This window comes from Colobus angolensis, unplaced genomic scaffold, assembly GCF_000951035.1.
Source record: "Colobus angolensis palliatus isolate OR3802 unplaced genomic scaffold, Cang.pa_1.0 Scaffold118, whole genome shotgun sequence".
In the NCBI taxonomy this organism is placed as follows: Eukaryota; Metazoa; Chordata; class Mammalia; order Primates; family Cercopithecidae; genus Colobus; species Colobus angolensis.
Window position 1 is genome coordinate 7,624,092 of NW_012112919.1, and position 15,651 is coordinate 7,639,742.

The 15,651-nt window shown below is 44.8% G+C and overlaps 1 protein-coding gene and 1 pseudogene across 3 annotated transcripts in view; both read right to left on the reverse strand.

Moving 5' to 3' along the window:
* REEP1 (receptor accessory protein 1) overlaps positions 1–15,651 on the reverse strand; it is a 117,981-nt gene that overhangs the window by 32,369 nt on the left and 69,961 nt on the right. For both annotated transcript variants that reach the window (XM_011964197.1, XM_011964206.1), the window contains exons 4-5: positions 7,306–7,426; positions 4,555–4,668 (exon numbers count right to left, since the gene is read on the reverse strand). In XM_011964197.1, the coding sequence (XP_011819587.1) occupies positions 4,555–4,668; positions 7,306–7,426 (235 nt within the window). The remainder of the gene's footprint in view (positions 1–4,554; positions 4,669–7,305; positions 7,427–15,651) is intronic.
* Positions 15,071–15,637, reverse strand: LOC105527759 (annotated as a pseudogene). The gene has a single exon (XR_001004265.1). The product of XR_001004265.1 is annotated as an ATP synthase F(0) complex subunit C1, mitochondrial pseudogene (transcript).

Sequence of the window (15,651 nt, forward strand, 5' to 3'; positions counted from 1 at the left end):
CTAATGTTGTTTTACCACGTCTGAGAATTCAGCAGGCAGAAAAAATCTAGTATGTGGTTCAAACTGCAAGGGAAATAAGGTAGCCTGGAGACCCTATGGTTTTAAAACTTTTGTTCAGTGGTTCGTCTCACTATGGTTTCTTTTTCTTTTACTTTACTTTTTTTTTTTTTTTTTTGAGACAGAGTTTTACTCTTGTGGCCCAGACTGGAGTGCAGAGGCGGATCTTGGCTCACCGCAACCTCTGCCTCCTGGGTTCAAGCGATTCTCCTGCTTCAGCCTCCCAAGTAGCTGGGATTACAGGCACCCGCCACCATGCCCGGCTAATTTTGTATTTTTAGTAGAGATGGGGTTTCATCATGTTGCCCAGGCTAGTCTTGAACTCCTGGCTTCAAGTAATCTGCCTGCCTCGACCTCTCAAACTGCTGGGATTATAGGAATGAGCCACTGTGCCTGGCCAGGACTTCTATTTATATAATAATGTGGTTTACAAATTTTTTCCACACTTCATGATGATACAAAAAACACTCCTGCAAACATTAATTTTTTATTAGAGAAAGGATACAGGGCTCAACATTATTTTTGAAAGGATTAACTAAAAGTGTAGTCAAAAGATTTTTCATTCTTCAGTTTAAGCTCCATAGTTTACTCCTAGGAAGTCACTGAAGTATGGAAAAAAGAAGACAGAAAGAGGAATTACTCTTTCATCCCATCATTTTATCCCAGCCTCCATTTAATCTGTCAGAACTAACCTGTTTCCTAGCCTGTAATTCCAGCCCGGTGTGTGGAGTCTCTTCCAGGAATGATCCTAAGGAAGGGTCTTCTCAACATGCAACACTCTCTCTTGCATCCCTTTCACCAAATGCAGTAGATACTGAGAGTGAGAACTGATGTGTAGGTTGAGGGTGTTTCATGGGAGGAGAAGACAGGTCCAAGAAATTTTAAATGAAGCCAGGAGTCACCTGATCATAAATCCTGGTTTCCTTGGGACAGGTCTAGTTTATTTATTTATTCATTTAATTTTATGTATTTATTTATTTATTGAGACAAGGTCTTGCTCTGTCACCTAGGCTAGAGTGTAGTGGCATGATCATGGCTCACTGCAGTCTCTACCTCCGGGGCTCAAGCAATGATCCTCCTGCCTCTGCCTCCCAGGTACCTGGGACTATAGGCATATGCCACCATGCCTGGCTAATTTTTAATTTTTTGTAGAGACAGGGTCTCACTATGTTACCCAGGCTGGTCTCTAACTCCCGAGCTCAAGCAGTCCTCCCACCTCAGCCTCCCAAAGTGCTGGGATTACAGGTGTGAGCCACCACGTCTGGCCAAACAGGCCTAGTTTAGACCTGTTGCTTCAGAGTAATTATTATAAGCATCCTTTACATTCTCAGATGTGTCCTGGTTTGAACAATAAATTACATAGTCACCCCAGCCATGGATGACTTTGCAGGGTGTCTTTTTTTCAGGCAGTTGCTCTAATTATTCCCCTTGGGTAATCAACAAGGTTGATAAGGGCTCAGCCAGGTGCAAGGCACTGTGCTAGGCTCTTGGGAGCACTACAAAAGAGGTGGGATACCTGTAATTCCAGCACTTTGGGAGGCCAAGGCGGGTGGGTAACCTGAGGTCAGGAGTTTGAGACTAGCCTGGCCAACATGGTGAAACCCAGTTTCTACTAAAAATGCAAAAATTAGACAGGCATGGTGGCAGGTGCCTGTAATCCCAGCTACTTGGGAGGCTGAGGCAGGGAGAATTGCTTGAACCCGGGAGGCGGAGGTTGCAGTGAGTTGAGATTGCACCACTGCACTCCAGCCTAGGTGACAGAGTGAGACTATATCTCAAAAAAAGAAAAAAACAAAAAGTGGGAGAATTTGTAGTCCCATCATAGTATTTCTCAGTTGGCAGTAAGTTTTGGAGAAATAAAAACCAGCCTCCCCTCAGCCCCGCCCCCGCCAGTGCCCACACACGCCACTGCTTTCCTCAAGGTTAAGGCTTCTAAGGAGGTGAATCTGCATTCCAAGAATGTTACAGAAGTTAACTGCTTCAACCCTAATCACCTGTGCCCCCTATGGTTCTGTATGGGGCCTCAGGCAGTGACTTGTACAGAGCTGGTTGTTTAAAAATCATCTGGGGAACTTGTTAAAAATAGAGATTCATGGGCCCACTGCCTGAGATTCTGATTCAGCACATCTGAGAATCTATTAAAAAAAAAAAACAAAAAGCAAAGCTCTCCAGGTGGCTTGGGCATGCAAGCCAGATTTGGACCCACTGGTGAGTCATCATCCTTTGACCAAGGCCTGAAGTGATCCACTGTTGCTATGGAAACCACTGATGTACACCTCGGCTAGATTGGAGTTTTGGATTTTACTTCTTCTTTTATTTTTTTTTAAGTACACATCTGGTTCAAAAATAGAAGGCATTATTTTTAGAAGAGAATATGTGTTTTCTCTCTCCAGATATTTATATTTAGAGAGAAAAAGCAAAGCCCCACAAGGCAGAAAATTTTCTCCTCTGAAACCAAATTCAACAGAAAGCAGATGTCCTTCACTACGTTAGTCCAGCTGGAAAGAACTAATGAGCAGTTATTTCCTGAGGCAACTTTCAGACTGTCTGGCACTTCTTTTAGGTTTTAGCTGCTATAAGGTGCCTGGCTGGAGAAGACTTGGGCTCACAGGCTTCCCGGGTGGTCAGAGGACAGGCAGTGACTGGCCAGGATGACAGGAAGACTCCGGAGGCTCCATCTTGAGGCAGACCCAGAAAAGGATGGCCTGCGGAAGTTATTTCAGAATGAAATCTACACACACGCAGCTATGCCGCCAGGTGACCCACACTGAACCACCCTGACAGATACAGCACGTTCATACTCTGTGAACGAACGGAGGAAAGAGCAGCAGCAGCCTGTTTTCCTTAGGCTTCGGAGGCAGAACAGATGGGGTAGAGAGAGGCTGAGACAAGGTTTCTGTAGCTTTATGTTGCCAGGTTGGCCTGATGAATTCAGAATTTAGCAATTCTGAGTTCTCTTTTGTTTCAACTTAAAGATTAAAGCATAAAATGGTTGCATCTCAAATAGAAGGTTCTTGGAATTTATTGCTGTTCATAAATCCTGATTGATCTTGGGAAATCAAAGCAGAATTTCCCTTCCAAAAATACTGATTGGGATCCCTCATTTTGCCAGCAGCTATTATAGTAAAGGGGGCAGGGACCCCCTGGATCCCCTAGACCCCCAACCCCGAGATCTGCCATATGGAATGGCAGGATGCCTTGCTTACAGTTCTGTTATAGACGGAGCTGGTCTTGTCTGAAAGGGGAGTCATTCATTTTTGGTTCCCCTTCCCTCTTGCCCAGGCTTTGTCTGCAGAATTCCTTGGCTTTCTGAAAGGTACTTTTCAAGCAACCACCCAGCCCAGTGTGCTCAGTCTCTTTCAGAAATGATCCTAATGTGCTTCTCTTTGGTTCAGGGCAAGGAAAACCCAGCTCAGTCTTTTGAAACTGGCTCTCAGCACCCTCCATCCTGCCATCCACACAAAGTTCATAAAGCACCAAGATCTGTACTAATCATCTTCTTGCAAACCTTTTACAGCCTCTTCGCCTCCTTTCCCAAAACCCTCACATCACCACAAGGGACTAACTTCCTTATGCTAATACAACTCACCTCCCAAGCCCTGTGTTTTTCCAAACATCAGCATGACTGCCTTCTCTCCACCACCAGCTGAATGTAGGTCCCTACTCCACATATGGTTTTTGGGGAAGGGCTTGTCACTGGGGAACACTAGGATGATCTGCTGATTTCACATGAGAGGAAATATCTGACCAATTTAACTCTTAGGGTCTACATAAATAATGAGAAATTGACGACAACAACAGGAGGGTGATGTGAGAAGATACTAGCAAGAAACACAGTTTTGAAAAGGGCTGGAGAGAACAGAGGAAGAAGTAACACTTACACCGCAACATCCCACAGACTGGTGTTTATTTTAAACCTCCTCTGCCTCAGTTGTTATGGCTTGGCACGTTCCTGACCTCCATGTCTGGACCACTCAACTTATTCTGGGACCTGGGTTCCTTCCCCTGGATCTGGTGGGCCACATGAGTGTGAGTGAGTCCACCCACCTGTTCAGGTAGTCTCTCCACCTGTCCACTGCATTTAGGAGACTCTCCCAGTGCACCCTAGGAAACTGCAGAGAAGCACTCTCTCCCTCTCTCCTCTGCCCTCTCTGTTTCTCCCAGGCCTAAGTGCCAAGTAGTTAGAAATTCTATTATTTTATTGTTTCCAGTGGGGTTGGATAAGTTAGAAATTCTTAACCTGGGACCCACAGATGAGCTTCAGGGGCTCTGGGAACCTCTTGATATTGCAAGTGTGTGGGCATGTGTGTGTGGGGGGGTGAGAATTTTCTGGGGCAAGATTCAGCATTTTTTTTCCATCAGATTTTCAAAAGGACCCCCAAAAGATGAAAACCACTGATTGGTCCTTAGCCCTATTCTGTGTGGTTGCACAGGTGATGAGCAGGGCAAACTAGAGGGACTGAAACTCATGTAGTTGTGGTACTTCCAGCACAATACCTTGGAAGCAGCCATCACAGCCGCTGTGGCGGCCACGTTCAAGCCCCGCTTCCCAAAGTGCACAAGGGCATCGTAACTTCGGTCTTTTGCTTGGACCAGGCAATCATCGATTTCCTGTTAAAGGAAAAACAGAGGCACACTGAGTTGGAGGTTCAAATACCTCTCTGTTCTCTTTCCTTTCCTCTGAGCATTGGGCTTGGCAGCTTGCCCAATCCTTGTTCTTGCTGGGCCTGAAAAGCTGTAGGCACTTTGAGGGTGTGCGCACAGAGGGGAGAGCAGAGATACAGGAGAGTAGAAAAGGGAACTCTGAAAACACTGCAACTTATGGATCCATCAATGCCCTGAGATTGTTTCTAAAGCCCTCTAACCTTCCAGGGGACTCTAGGAAGTTCTGGATGTGGACAGCCCTGCCTGCCATTCTACACACAGCCACTCACCAGACACTGAAATCACCCAGGGTGGAGAGAATGCCCAGAACTGAGCTTGTAACCTCAGACCTGCCGCCAACTAACTGTCAGACCTTGGCAAGCACTTAGCCTCTCTACGCACAGTTTTAGTCTTCTGAAAAACAAGAAAAATGATAATACCCAATTCGCGGAGCATGGTGAGGATTAAATGAGGTAATTCCAGTAAAACGTCTAACACAGTGGCTGGTTTCAATAAATGATAACCAAGTCATCTTCCTTATCTTGACAGGGTTGAGCCCGTGCAGTTCTAAAATTCTGTTATTCTATAGTTATTTAATTCTACAATCAAGTATCACCCCATTTGTATATCGATGGGAGGGATTACAAAGCTGAAAGAAATGAGTATTACTGGATAAGGGAGATAGTTTTACCAATATTCAAATAAAATCAGAAATTAGAAGTCATCCAGTGTCATGCAACAAGGTAAAGGTGAGATGGAAAACAGGATTGAGGTCTTCTTCAGGGACCAAAGCCAAGTACAATATTGGTTTAGCTCAAGTTTGTATTAACTTTGGTTTATTCTTTTTGTTTGTTTGGGGGTGTTTTATTGTTGTCATTGTTTTAAGAAAATGGCTGTTTGTTGGCCGGGCATGGTGGCTCACGCCTGTAACCCCAGCAGTTTGGGAGGCCAAGGTGGGCATATCACCCGAGGTCAGGAGTTTGAGACCAGCCTGGCCAACATGGTGAAACCCCATCTCTACTAAAAATACAAAATGAACTGGGCATGGTGGTGGCCGCCTATAGTCCCAGCTATCTGGGAGGCTTAGGCAGAAGAATTGCTGGAACCCAGGAGGCGGAGGTTGCAGTGGGCCAAGATCATGCCACTGCACTCCAGCCTGGGCAACAGAGCGAGACTCTGTCTCAAAAAAAAAAAAAAAAAAAAAATTCAGAGTTCAGTAAGACAATGACATTTGGCCTCAGTCAAGTTCTGCGCATTATGTATTTCCATTGCTTTGAGGTGTACAAGTAGGTCAGCAACCTCCTGCTGGATTCCCTGTGGAAGGCTTCCCCAGGAAGTCACAGCAGCAGGCCCCCTAACTGTGACCCCCCGGCCCCCACCACCACCCCTTTGGAAGTGATTCTTGGCAACTTTTAAGAGTCAGTCACCTTCACTTCAATGCAAGTTACATTGGCAGCTTCAGGGGAAGCCCGGCATTTGGGGAAAGGGAAGTAGGACAAGTAGAGATTTGATAACCAGGTCAAGACAGGGATCCATTCCTCAAAATCCACCCTTCTGAGACAGGAAGTGTTGCTGTCCTAGTTCTTAAAGAGATTTTCAGAAACTTCTACAGTAGCCTGCTCATCCAACTGACATGTTTCCCAAAGCCTTCCCCTTTCTAGTCCAAAGAATTCAACTTTCAGAAACAACAGACATTAATCTATCAAGCCACCTATGATGCTCCTACTTTATGTTAAGAAGCCCCACTACACAATCAGTTTAGTAAGTAATATAGTTAACCAATGATACAATGTTGGAATCGTTTGACTCAATCATCCTGCTCTTGGGAATTAATTCTAAGACAATCAAAGGAAGCAACTAAACACCAGGAATAGTAGTGCTCACTGCAGAACTATCTATATCAGGAAAAAGTAGAGACAATCTAAATATCTAGCAGTAAGGGAACATCACCATGGGTATTATGAAGACCAAGTAGAAATGGATTTGTGTGCAAACACATTTAAGATCTCAGGATACAAATATTTTATGTATTTTAAGTTTTAAGAGTCATTTAAAAAATTCTACATAAAATTTTAATCTTTCTTTCTTTTTTTTTTTAGAGATGAGGACTCTCTAGGTTGTCTAGGCTGGCTTTGAACTTCTGGGATCAAGTGATTCTCCCACCTTATACCCCTGAGTAGCTGGGATTACAGGAATGCACCACTGCACCTGGCTTCCAGGTAAGATTCAAAATAGACTATGTAAAAATCATATCTATAAAAGGTCAGGTGTTAAGCATGACAAAAAGAAGGAAATTCAGTTTGCATGGTTAAATTGTGAGTGAATTTTTTTCTTTCTTTTGTTTCAATTTATGGAAATGTTTTCCAGTAAATAATGACAAATAACATCTTTTAGAGAACTTCACCACTATTTCTAAACACATCCCAGAAATACACTTAAAAAAAAAAAGATTAGGAGGAATGACTTGCTGGAGGCAAATGAGAGCCAAATGAGAAGTCTCCTGCAATAAGATCATCCCTTTTTATTTATTTTCTTTTATTATTATTTATTTCACTTATTTTCTCACTTGTTAGAAAGAATGAAAGGCATGGCAGCACATATTACCTTTTCTTTTGAAGATAGAGTGGGATGTACAAACTTCCTGTACAGGAGGCTGGAGCCTTTTGTGTAGGGAGACAGCAGCCAGGCTACAAATGCTATTTTTAGTTCATAATAGAATGGAAACCTGGAGAGACAGAGGAAAACACAAGTTCTGTTAGGTTCTCAGCAACACTGCCCTTTTGAAGGAGACCCGGTGGGTGGCAAGGACGCCTCTCCTGCTTACATACCACTGCAAGTTTCCCAGATTCCTGTCCTCCACCTATGAAGGCAAGGGTACACACTTGCACACACACACAGTACAACCCCAACGCCTCTCTTTGAAAACCAGTTCGTGTTTTCTTTTGTTACCAAAGCAAACCAGGAACACAGGTTCTCTCCAGCAATCACTCCCATGACCCTGCCTGGCACAGGCTGGAGCTTCCTGCCAGGCTGTGCTCATTTAGATTGGAGCTGGGGCTCCGGCCACAGCCTACAGGCTCAGGGGATCTCTTCTGTGCTGTACACCCAGTCACTCACTCTTCACTCACATCCAAGAAGGCAAAAACACCAGAGGAAATTACAGCAGGGAGGAGCTGAAAAAAAAATCTCTAGACTGAGAATGAATTCTTGGCCCAAATAGAGGCAAGGACAAGAGCCTAGCTCTTGATAGGAAGGAGAATGCTACTCACCCTACTCAAGTCAATGGCAGGCAAACAGATTTTGATCTTCTCAATGCCGAGAAATAGAAGAGTCCACAGTGCAGATAACACATAATTTTGGAGTTTGCAGTCCTGCATACCCTCAAGCTTGTTCATTGATTTGTCCCCCCACAGGCACCCAGGCCCTGTACGTGCAAGCTTGTACTGAGCACCAGGTACAAGGAGGTACAGAGAGGCAACTGTGAGCAAAGACCTGATTCCTGCCCTCTTGGAGCTTCTGGTCCAGTGGGAAACACAGACAAGATTCTGGCATCCTTGGAACTCAGGGTCCAGTCAGGGAAACATGCCCAGACTGTATTATTTTATAATTTAAAAAAAAAAACCTGAAATGAAATTATTTATAAAATAATCACAAATAATATAGAACAGAAACCTGAGACACGTGCCATAGTGCTAGCCCACATGGTGCCTTTGAATGGATTAGAAGAAAACTGGCCTCTTCAACTGGAAGTAGTTCTGTGGCCACATGAACCACAGAGCTTGGTCTGGATTTCTGCCCCGTTCACCTGCTTGGTCAGATATTGTGCGCTGTGAACAACCTGAGCAACCATATTTGGCAGTCCAGAGGTGTAGTAACCATGTGTTTATGGTTTATTTTTTATTTTCTGAATTCTGATGTACTTTGGGGCCTTGCTGACTCTGGAGGAACTGCCCCTCCCAAGGTGAGCCAATTGCTAGAGATAGTAAAGAACTCACCTGCAACATACCTTTCATATGCAAACCAACCAATCCATGGGCCCAGGCTCCAGCCACGGCCTCTAATGGACTCTCACATTCCAGGCCACCATCCACCTGCCCCAATCACCCCAGGGCCAGGGCTAGACAACCAGAGACAGCCCATATACCCTAGAGCCCACTGAGATTGTTCAAACCAGCCAAGCCCAAGCCTGCCCACCCTGCTTTGCCCTTTTCTTCCTTCGGCATGGAACATGACAAAGTCCCTCACCCTGGTTCCTTCCTCTTCTCCTGACAGACCCTGAGTGGCCCCCAATGTGGCTCTGCATGCTGTGCTGTGCCTCCTGTTTCTAGGAATCTGTGAGTAAAGAAACTTCTCCCTTCACGACAATTATTTCCATGTCTGTGTCTTACTCACACTTGCTTAAAACAAATCCCAGGTATCCTTAAAACCTGATGCTATGAGATGAGACAGTCACTTGTCCTAGTCTTAAAGATCAGAAAGTCCTTTCCAGGCATCCTCCCCAGATAAGCGATCAGAAAATCAAAAACAGCAAGTCATTCGAGGGCCCTTAACTCTCACACAGACACCCCATCCCCCAGTTAGCAGCCCCACCCACGCCTCCTTTCTTCACCAAGGTCTCCTGGGCCCCTGCCTTCTGCCTCTGGTGGGTGCTTCCTGAATATTCCCTCAGCAATTAGTGGGCACTTTCGTGGCAAGATTGTTTAATGTTTCACAGCCAGAAAAGAGAGAGACTGAAGAACAGAGGTGTGATTCTCCCACATTTGAACACTCTGGTGATTAATAATGGAGGAACTTTTGTTTTGAAAACAAGTATTCACCAGCACCAAAGGGAAAGGAAATGAATCCAACAAGCTCAGACACCAACACAAGACACACACATAATCTGTCGCACTGCAGCTCTTTATTACATAAAATATGTCTTTTTAAAAAATAGGTCATGCATGCATATAGTTTAAAAAAATTCTAAAAGTCCAAAAGCATATACAACAAAGAGTCTCCTTCCCCGGCCTGACCCCTATTCCCTTTTCTAAAAGCAAAAACATTATCAGTTACCTGCATATCCTTCCAGAGATAGACTAGGGCCAGGCATACATCATGCAGGTATATATGACTTCCTGAGTTGCCCCCAACAGACAGAAGCATTCTATATACCCATTACTACATCTTGCTTCTCCCAGCACATACACACAATCAACAGTATGCCTTGGGGACTATCTCATACCAGTACAGGGAGAGCCACCTCACTCATCTTTTTTTTTTTGAGACAGAGTTTCACTCTGATGCCTAGTTCAAGTGCAATGGCGCGGTCTCAGCTCATTGCAACCTCCACCTTCTGGGTTCAACCAGTTCTCCTGCCTTGGCCTCCCAAGTAGCTGGGATTACAAGTGTGCACCACAATGCCCAGCTAATTTTTGTATTTTTAGTAGAGACGGGGTTTCACCATGTTGGTCAGGCTGATCTTGAACTCCTGACCTCAGGTGATCCACCCGCCTGGGATTACAAGCATGAGCCACTGCACCCAGCCTATCTCACTCATCTTAATGGCTGTATATGAGTGTATGAGCACTGGCTCAGGCCCCCATGAATGGATATTTACTATGGTTATGATCTTTAGCTACTACAGCCGAGCTACAAGGGAACCTCTTTGTGAACAGTGCTGAGGGGAGTAACTGGCAGCGCTTCAGTGCTAGGGTTCCTAGGGCACTCTGGCTCCTCCCTTTCCAGAGTCTTAGTTTTTCAGCTTTTCCTTTTATTCTGTGAGTTACTTCAGCATCTACCAACAGAGTGTCATTGTTTTATATTCTTTTCCTTGAGTTTGTCAGAGGGGTCTCCGTTACTTGCTAGAATGGATCCAGGGGTCCCAATAACCCATGGCCCATGGGCCAAATCCAGCCTGTCATCTGTTTTTATAAATAAAGTTTTATTGGAACATTGTTATGCACAATGATTTATTAATTGTCTATGGTTCATTTCATGCTAATAGCAGAGTTGAGCAGTTGCAATAAAGATCATATGGCCTGAAAGTTCAAAACACTTACTATCTGGCTTTTTACAAAAAAGAGTATGCTGACTCCGGATTTAAAGCCAGGACCTCCCCACATAAAGCCTGAAAATCTCTGTCACTGAAGTGTGGGGGCATGGGTTGGAGGAGAACAGTCCTGCTGCCTCTGGAATCATCACATACAAAACCAGGTCCTTGACAGGCATCACAAGATAATCTAGGCTGATCCACTCAGACCCTGTGCTTCCTAGAGGCCTTGGGGTCCCTTGACTCTACCAACACAATCACCACCAAGTCTTCTTCCAGCCTACCTTGAGAGGCAGAGAAAGGCCCTACTCATTTTGTAATGAGAACTCCTTGAAGAACCCTGACCTCTGAGATGTATTTGAAAAGGCCAGATGCACCCACCACATTTCCTCCATCTTTTCCAAGGCATATGCACAGCACTGGGGAGCACAGGGCAGCTGTCATCTCCCGACTCTCCCCATATAACACCCAGACACTCTAGAGGGGCAGATGTATTCTAAGAGGGTTAGACAGGGGATGAAACTGTCTAAAATACATGCAATAAATGTGTAGAGAGCATTTCTGGAAGAAAAGAAAACACAAGTAACTTTTAACAGTGTTACTGGCCAGGCATGGTAGCTCACGCCTATAATCCCAGCACTTTGGGAGGCTGAGGTGGGCAAATCACGAGGTCAGGAGATAGAGACCATCCTGGTTAACATGGTGAAAATACAAAAAATTAGCCAGGCATGGTGGCACGTGCCTGTAGTCCCAGCTACTCGGGAGGCTGAAGCAGGAGAATTGTTTGAACCTGGGAGGCAGAGGTTGCAGTGAGCCAAGATTGCGCCACTGCACTCCGTCTCCAACAACAACAACAAAAAAAACCAATGGTACTTCTAGCGAGGGAGACTGTGGGTCTGGGGGAGGAGAGGGGGAGGAGAGACACTTACTCTTCAGTGTATTGTTTCTATTTCATTTTTCCTTATGTATGTATTATTTTATTTTTTATTTTTTTTTTGAGATAGAGTTTCACTCTGTCGCCCGGCTGGAGTGCAGTGGTGCGATCTCGGCTCACTGCAACCTCTGCCTCCCGGGTTCAAGCGATTCTCCTGCCTTAGCCTCCTGAATAGCTGGGACAACAGGTGCTGCACCACCACGCCTGGCTAATTTTTGTATTTTTTAGTAGAAACGGGGTTTCACCATGTTAGCCAGGCTGGTCTCGAACTCCTGGCCTCAAGTGATCTACTTGCCTCAGCCTCCCAAAGTGCTGGGATTACAGGTGTGAGCCACCATGCCCAGACTGTATTATTTTACAATAATAACAATAATAATAATAAAAACTAAATAAAATCACTTCTACAACCTGTGAAACAAACCACCATCTTATCTATTCTGGGACCATAAATAATTGCTGTTTTCATCAAGACAGAAAGTTTTACAAAGTTAACCATGAAAAGGGACCTGCCCTAGAGGAGAAGTGGGAAGAAGGGAATGGGGGTGAGCGAAAAGTGAGGAAGAGAGGGTCCATACAAGGGGCTCCAATTCTGGAAGAGAACAGAAGTTAAAGGTGCTTCTAGGAAGACAGAAGACATATTTTAGGACAGAAACTCTCCCCTTAACCTTTTTTAATAGTAAAGAATGCTCACAGCTGTGGAGATGGTGCCCATGTCCTTGGAAGTGAAGCAAAATTCCTACATTCCCTGATGGGCCCATCCTGTGCCTGTTCTCACGGTGAGAGGAAGGAAGGAGACAGAGGACCCTCCCAGAAGAAGACTAGGATCTATGATACCTGGAGGTTGGGAGAAAAAGAGAAAGCAGGGTGAGGGCATGATCAGGCTGTGGGATAAAGCAGGCAGAAAAGTTCCCAAGGAGCCTCTTTCCTGCAGAAGCAGAGCTCAGGCCACCAGGAGAAGAGCAAAGGACCCTCACTTCCCACCCACAAACTGCCTGGACACCCCCAGCTAAGAGACCAAATGAGGGAACAGAAGAGGCCTCCACATGGGTCAGGAAGAGAGGGGGATGCTACCCATACCTGCTCCAAATATACCAAGTATCAAAAGTCCTCCTGTGGTCGGCAGAATTTTGGCCAAGTTCTTCTTCCTTGGTGTAACTCCCATGAATACGTTACTTTACATGGCAAATGAGACTTTGCAGATGTAATGAAGGTTACTGATCAGATGACTTTAAAATAGGGAGATTATATGGGATTATTGGGGTAGGCCTAATCTAATCACATGAGCCCTTAAAACAAAAGCAAAGATCCTCCCTAACTGGTGGCAGAAGCAGACAGAGATTCAACGCATGGGCAGGACTCAACATGCCATCGCTGGCTTGAAGATGAAGGTGGTGGCATGTGTCAAGAAAACAGGGACCTCAGTCCTACAATCATAAGGAACTGAATTCTGCCAACAATCTGAATGGGCCTGGAAGGGGAATCTTCTCCAGAGCCTTCAGATAAAAGGCCAGGCTGGCCCACACCTTGATTCTGGTCTTGTGAGATTATAAGCAGAGGATGATTCCACCTGTACTTCTGACTTATAGAAGCTGTGGAATCAAACATTTATACTGTTTTAAGCTGTTAAATTTGTGGTAATTTGTTAAGGCAGCAATAGAAAACTAATATGACTCCCAAAATCAAAATGAAATCAATTCCAGAAATAGTTTTTGAGCACTTACTAGATATGAAACTCTGAAATTCCAGGGCCACAGATAAGGGCATATTCCAGCTATCCAGGAGGAACACAGCCATCATTAGATAGGATTTCCACCCAGCAAAAAGCAGTGAGGCTGAAATGCTGATATCCTCAGGAATGAGCTTGTGAGACTAACACGGGAGGACAGAAGAGGACCCTAGCACCAGACAGAGGCCTTGTTAAGGAGGAAAGGCTGGATGGCAGGACCTGCTATTTAATTGACTACACAGTCTTGACTGGGCTGGCCTCTACTCTCATCTTTGTGAATCAGACAGGAGTCTTCCTGATGTAGCTCTGTACAAAATGGCCTGACTTCCAGTGCCAACCTTAAGGCCTCAGGGAGACAAGGGATGGCTCAGCAGAGGGCTGTGTCTCCACTTAAGGAGACTCAGCTCCATCCAGAGTCTGCTGCATTATCTGTGTGTGGTGCAGGGCACGAAGGCACAAGCATATTGAATTAGGAAATCCAGACTCCTTCACTACAGTTTGAGGCCACAATGGCTGGGACATCTATTTCTCTCAGTGGAGGTGAAAGCTATGTTATGGGGAAAAGTACATACTAAGATAATTAAGGCCGTTGACTCAAAACAGGATTCAGAGAGTGCTATTCAGGTCTGTTCCTTGGCCTAGGACATCCCAGAGGGTAATTCCATACTGATCCTTTTTGGGTAAGAACCTGTTTTCTCCAAAGTGGAAATATCTTTATTACTTTCTCTGATGACACTTGACCATGGTAATTCGTACAACACAGCAAATGCAAACCCAACCCCATGATCCCAAGTCATAGAAATAACTCTCGTTAACTATATTTTCCACACTACTTTTAATACACATTCACATTCACATGTACACACACACAACTCTTTAAATACAAACAGAAATCAATATATTATTTACAGCTTCTTTCGCCTAAGAAGGCACAATACAGCAATACAAAGATCTAGCTTGTTTTTAATTGCTTCATTGCTGGAAATAGCTGCATTACTTGTAAGACAAAAAAATGGGTATCAACTTAAATGCCCATCAAAAGAGGATGACTTAAATAAATTACGCTCCATCTATGCCATGAAATAGTATGTGGCCATTAAAATAACAGGTAGATGTATTTATGCTCATATAAAAGTATTTCCAAAATAAATTTAATAAGCAAAGTGAGAACTCTTATGTATACTATAATACTGCTTTTTAAAAAAAGAAGTGTGTGTAAAATGTGTGTATATACACACACACACACATATTAGTTTTGTTTTTTTTTTTTCTGAGACAGAGTCTTGCTTTGTCACCCAGGCTGGAGTGCAATGATGCAATCCTGGCTCACTGCAACCTCCACCTTCCGGGTTCAAGTGATTCCCCTGCCTCAGCCTCCCAAGTAGCTGAGACTACAGGTGTGCGCCACCATGCCTGGCTAATTTTTTTTTTGTATTTTTTTTAGTAGAGATGGGGTTTCACCATGTTACCCCGGCTGGTCTCAAAATCCTGACCTCAGGTGATCCACCTGCCTTGGCCTCCCAAAGTGCTGGGATTACAGGCATGAGCCACAATGCCCAGGCCATATATTAGTTTTTTAAGAGGATACACAACTGTGAGTAGTGATTACGTTGACAATGAATTGAGTGAGAAGGAAACTCAGTTTTTCCTGTACATTTTTGTGCATTGTTTCTTTCACTCCTTTTCTTTCTTTCTTTTTTTTTTAGAGAAACGTTGTGTTTAATGGTAAAGCTTAGTACACCCCAGCACCAGGAATGGCGTGGAGTCGCAGCAGCAACAGGCAGGTGACCCCCACGGAGCCTCACATGGGAAAGAGGATGAGGAAGGCAACCATCAAACAGAAGAGCCCCATGGCCTCAGACAGGGCAAAGCCCAGAATGGCATAGGAGAAGAGCTGCTGCTTGAGAGATGGGTTCCTGGCATAGCCAATGATCAAGCTGCCAAACACCATTCCAATGCCAGCCCCTGAACCAGCTACACCAACTGTGGCTGCCCCAGCACCAATAAACTTGGCTGCTGTGTCAATGTCGCGGGAGACAACACTGGTCTGGAACTCCCGTCTGGCCACCTGGAGTGGGAAGCTGCTGTAGGAAGGCTGTTTAGATGAATTCACTGGGCTATTCAGGAAGGAGTCAGACACAGGCCTGGTTAGACCCCTGGTACAGCGGATCAGAGCTGGAGAAATGAGTAATGCCCCGGTAGTCTGCATTTTTTCAGTTCCCAGCTTTAGCCCTTGGTCTCCTCGCTCCTTTTCTTTTTTAA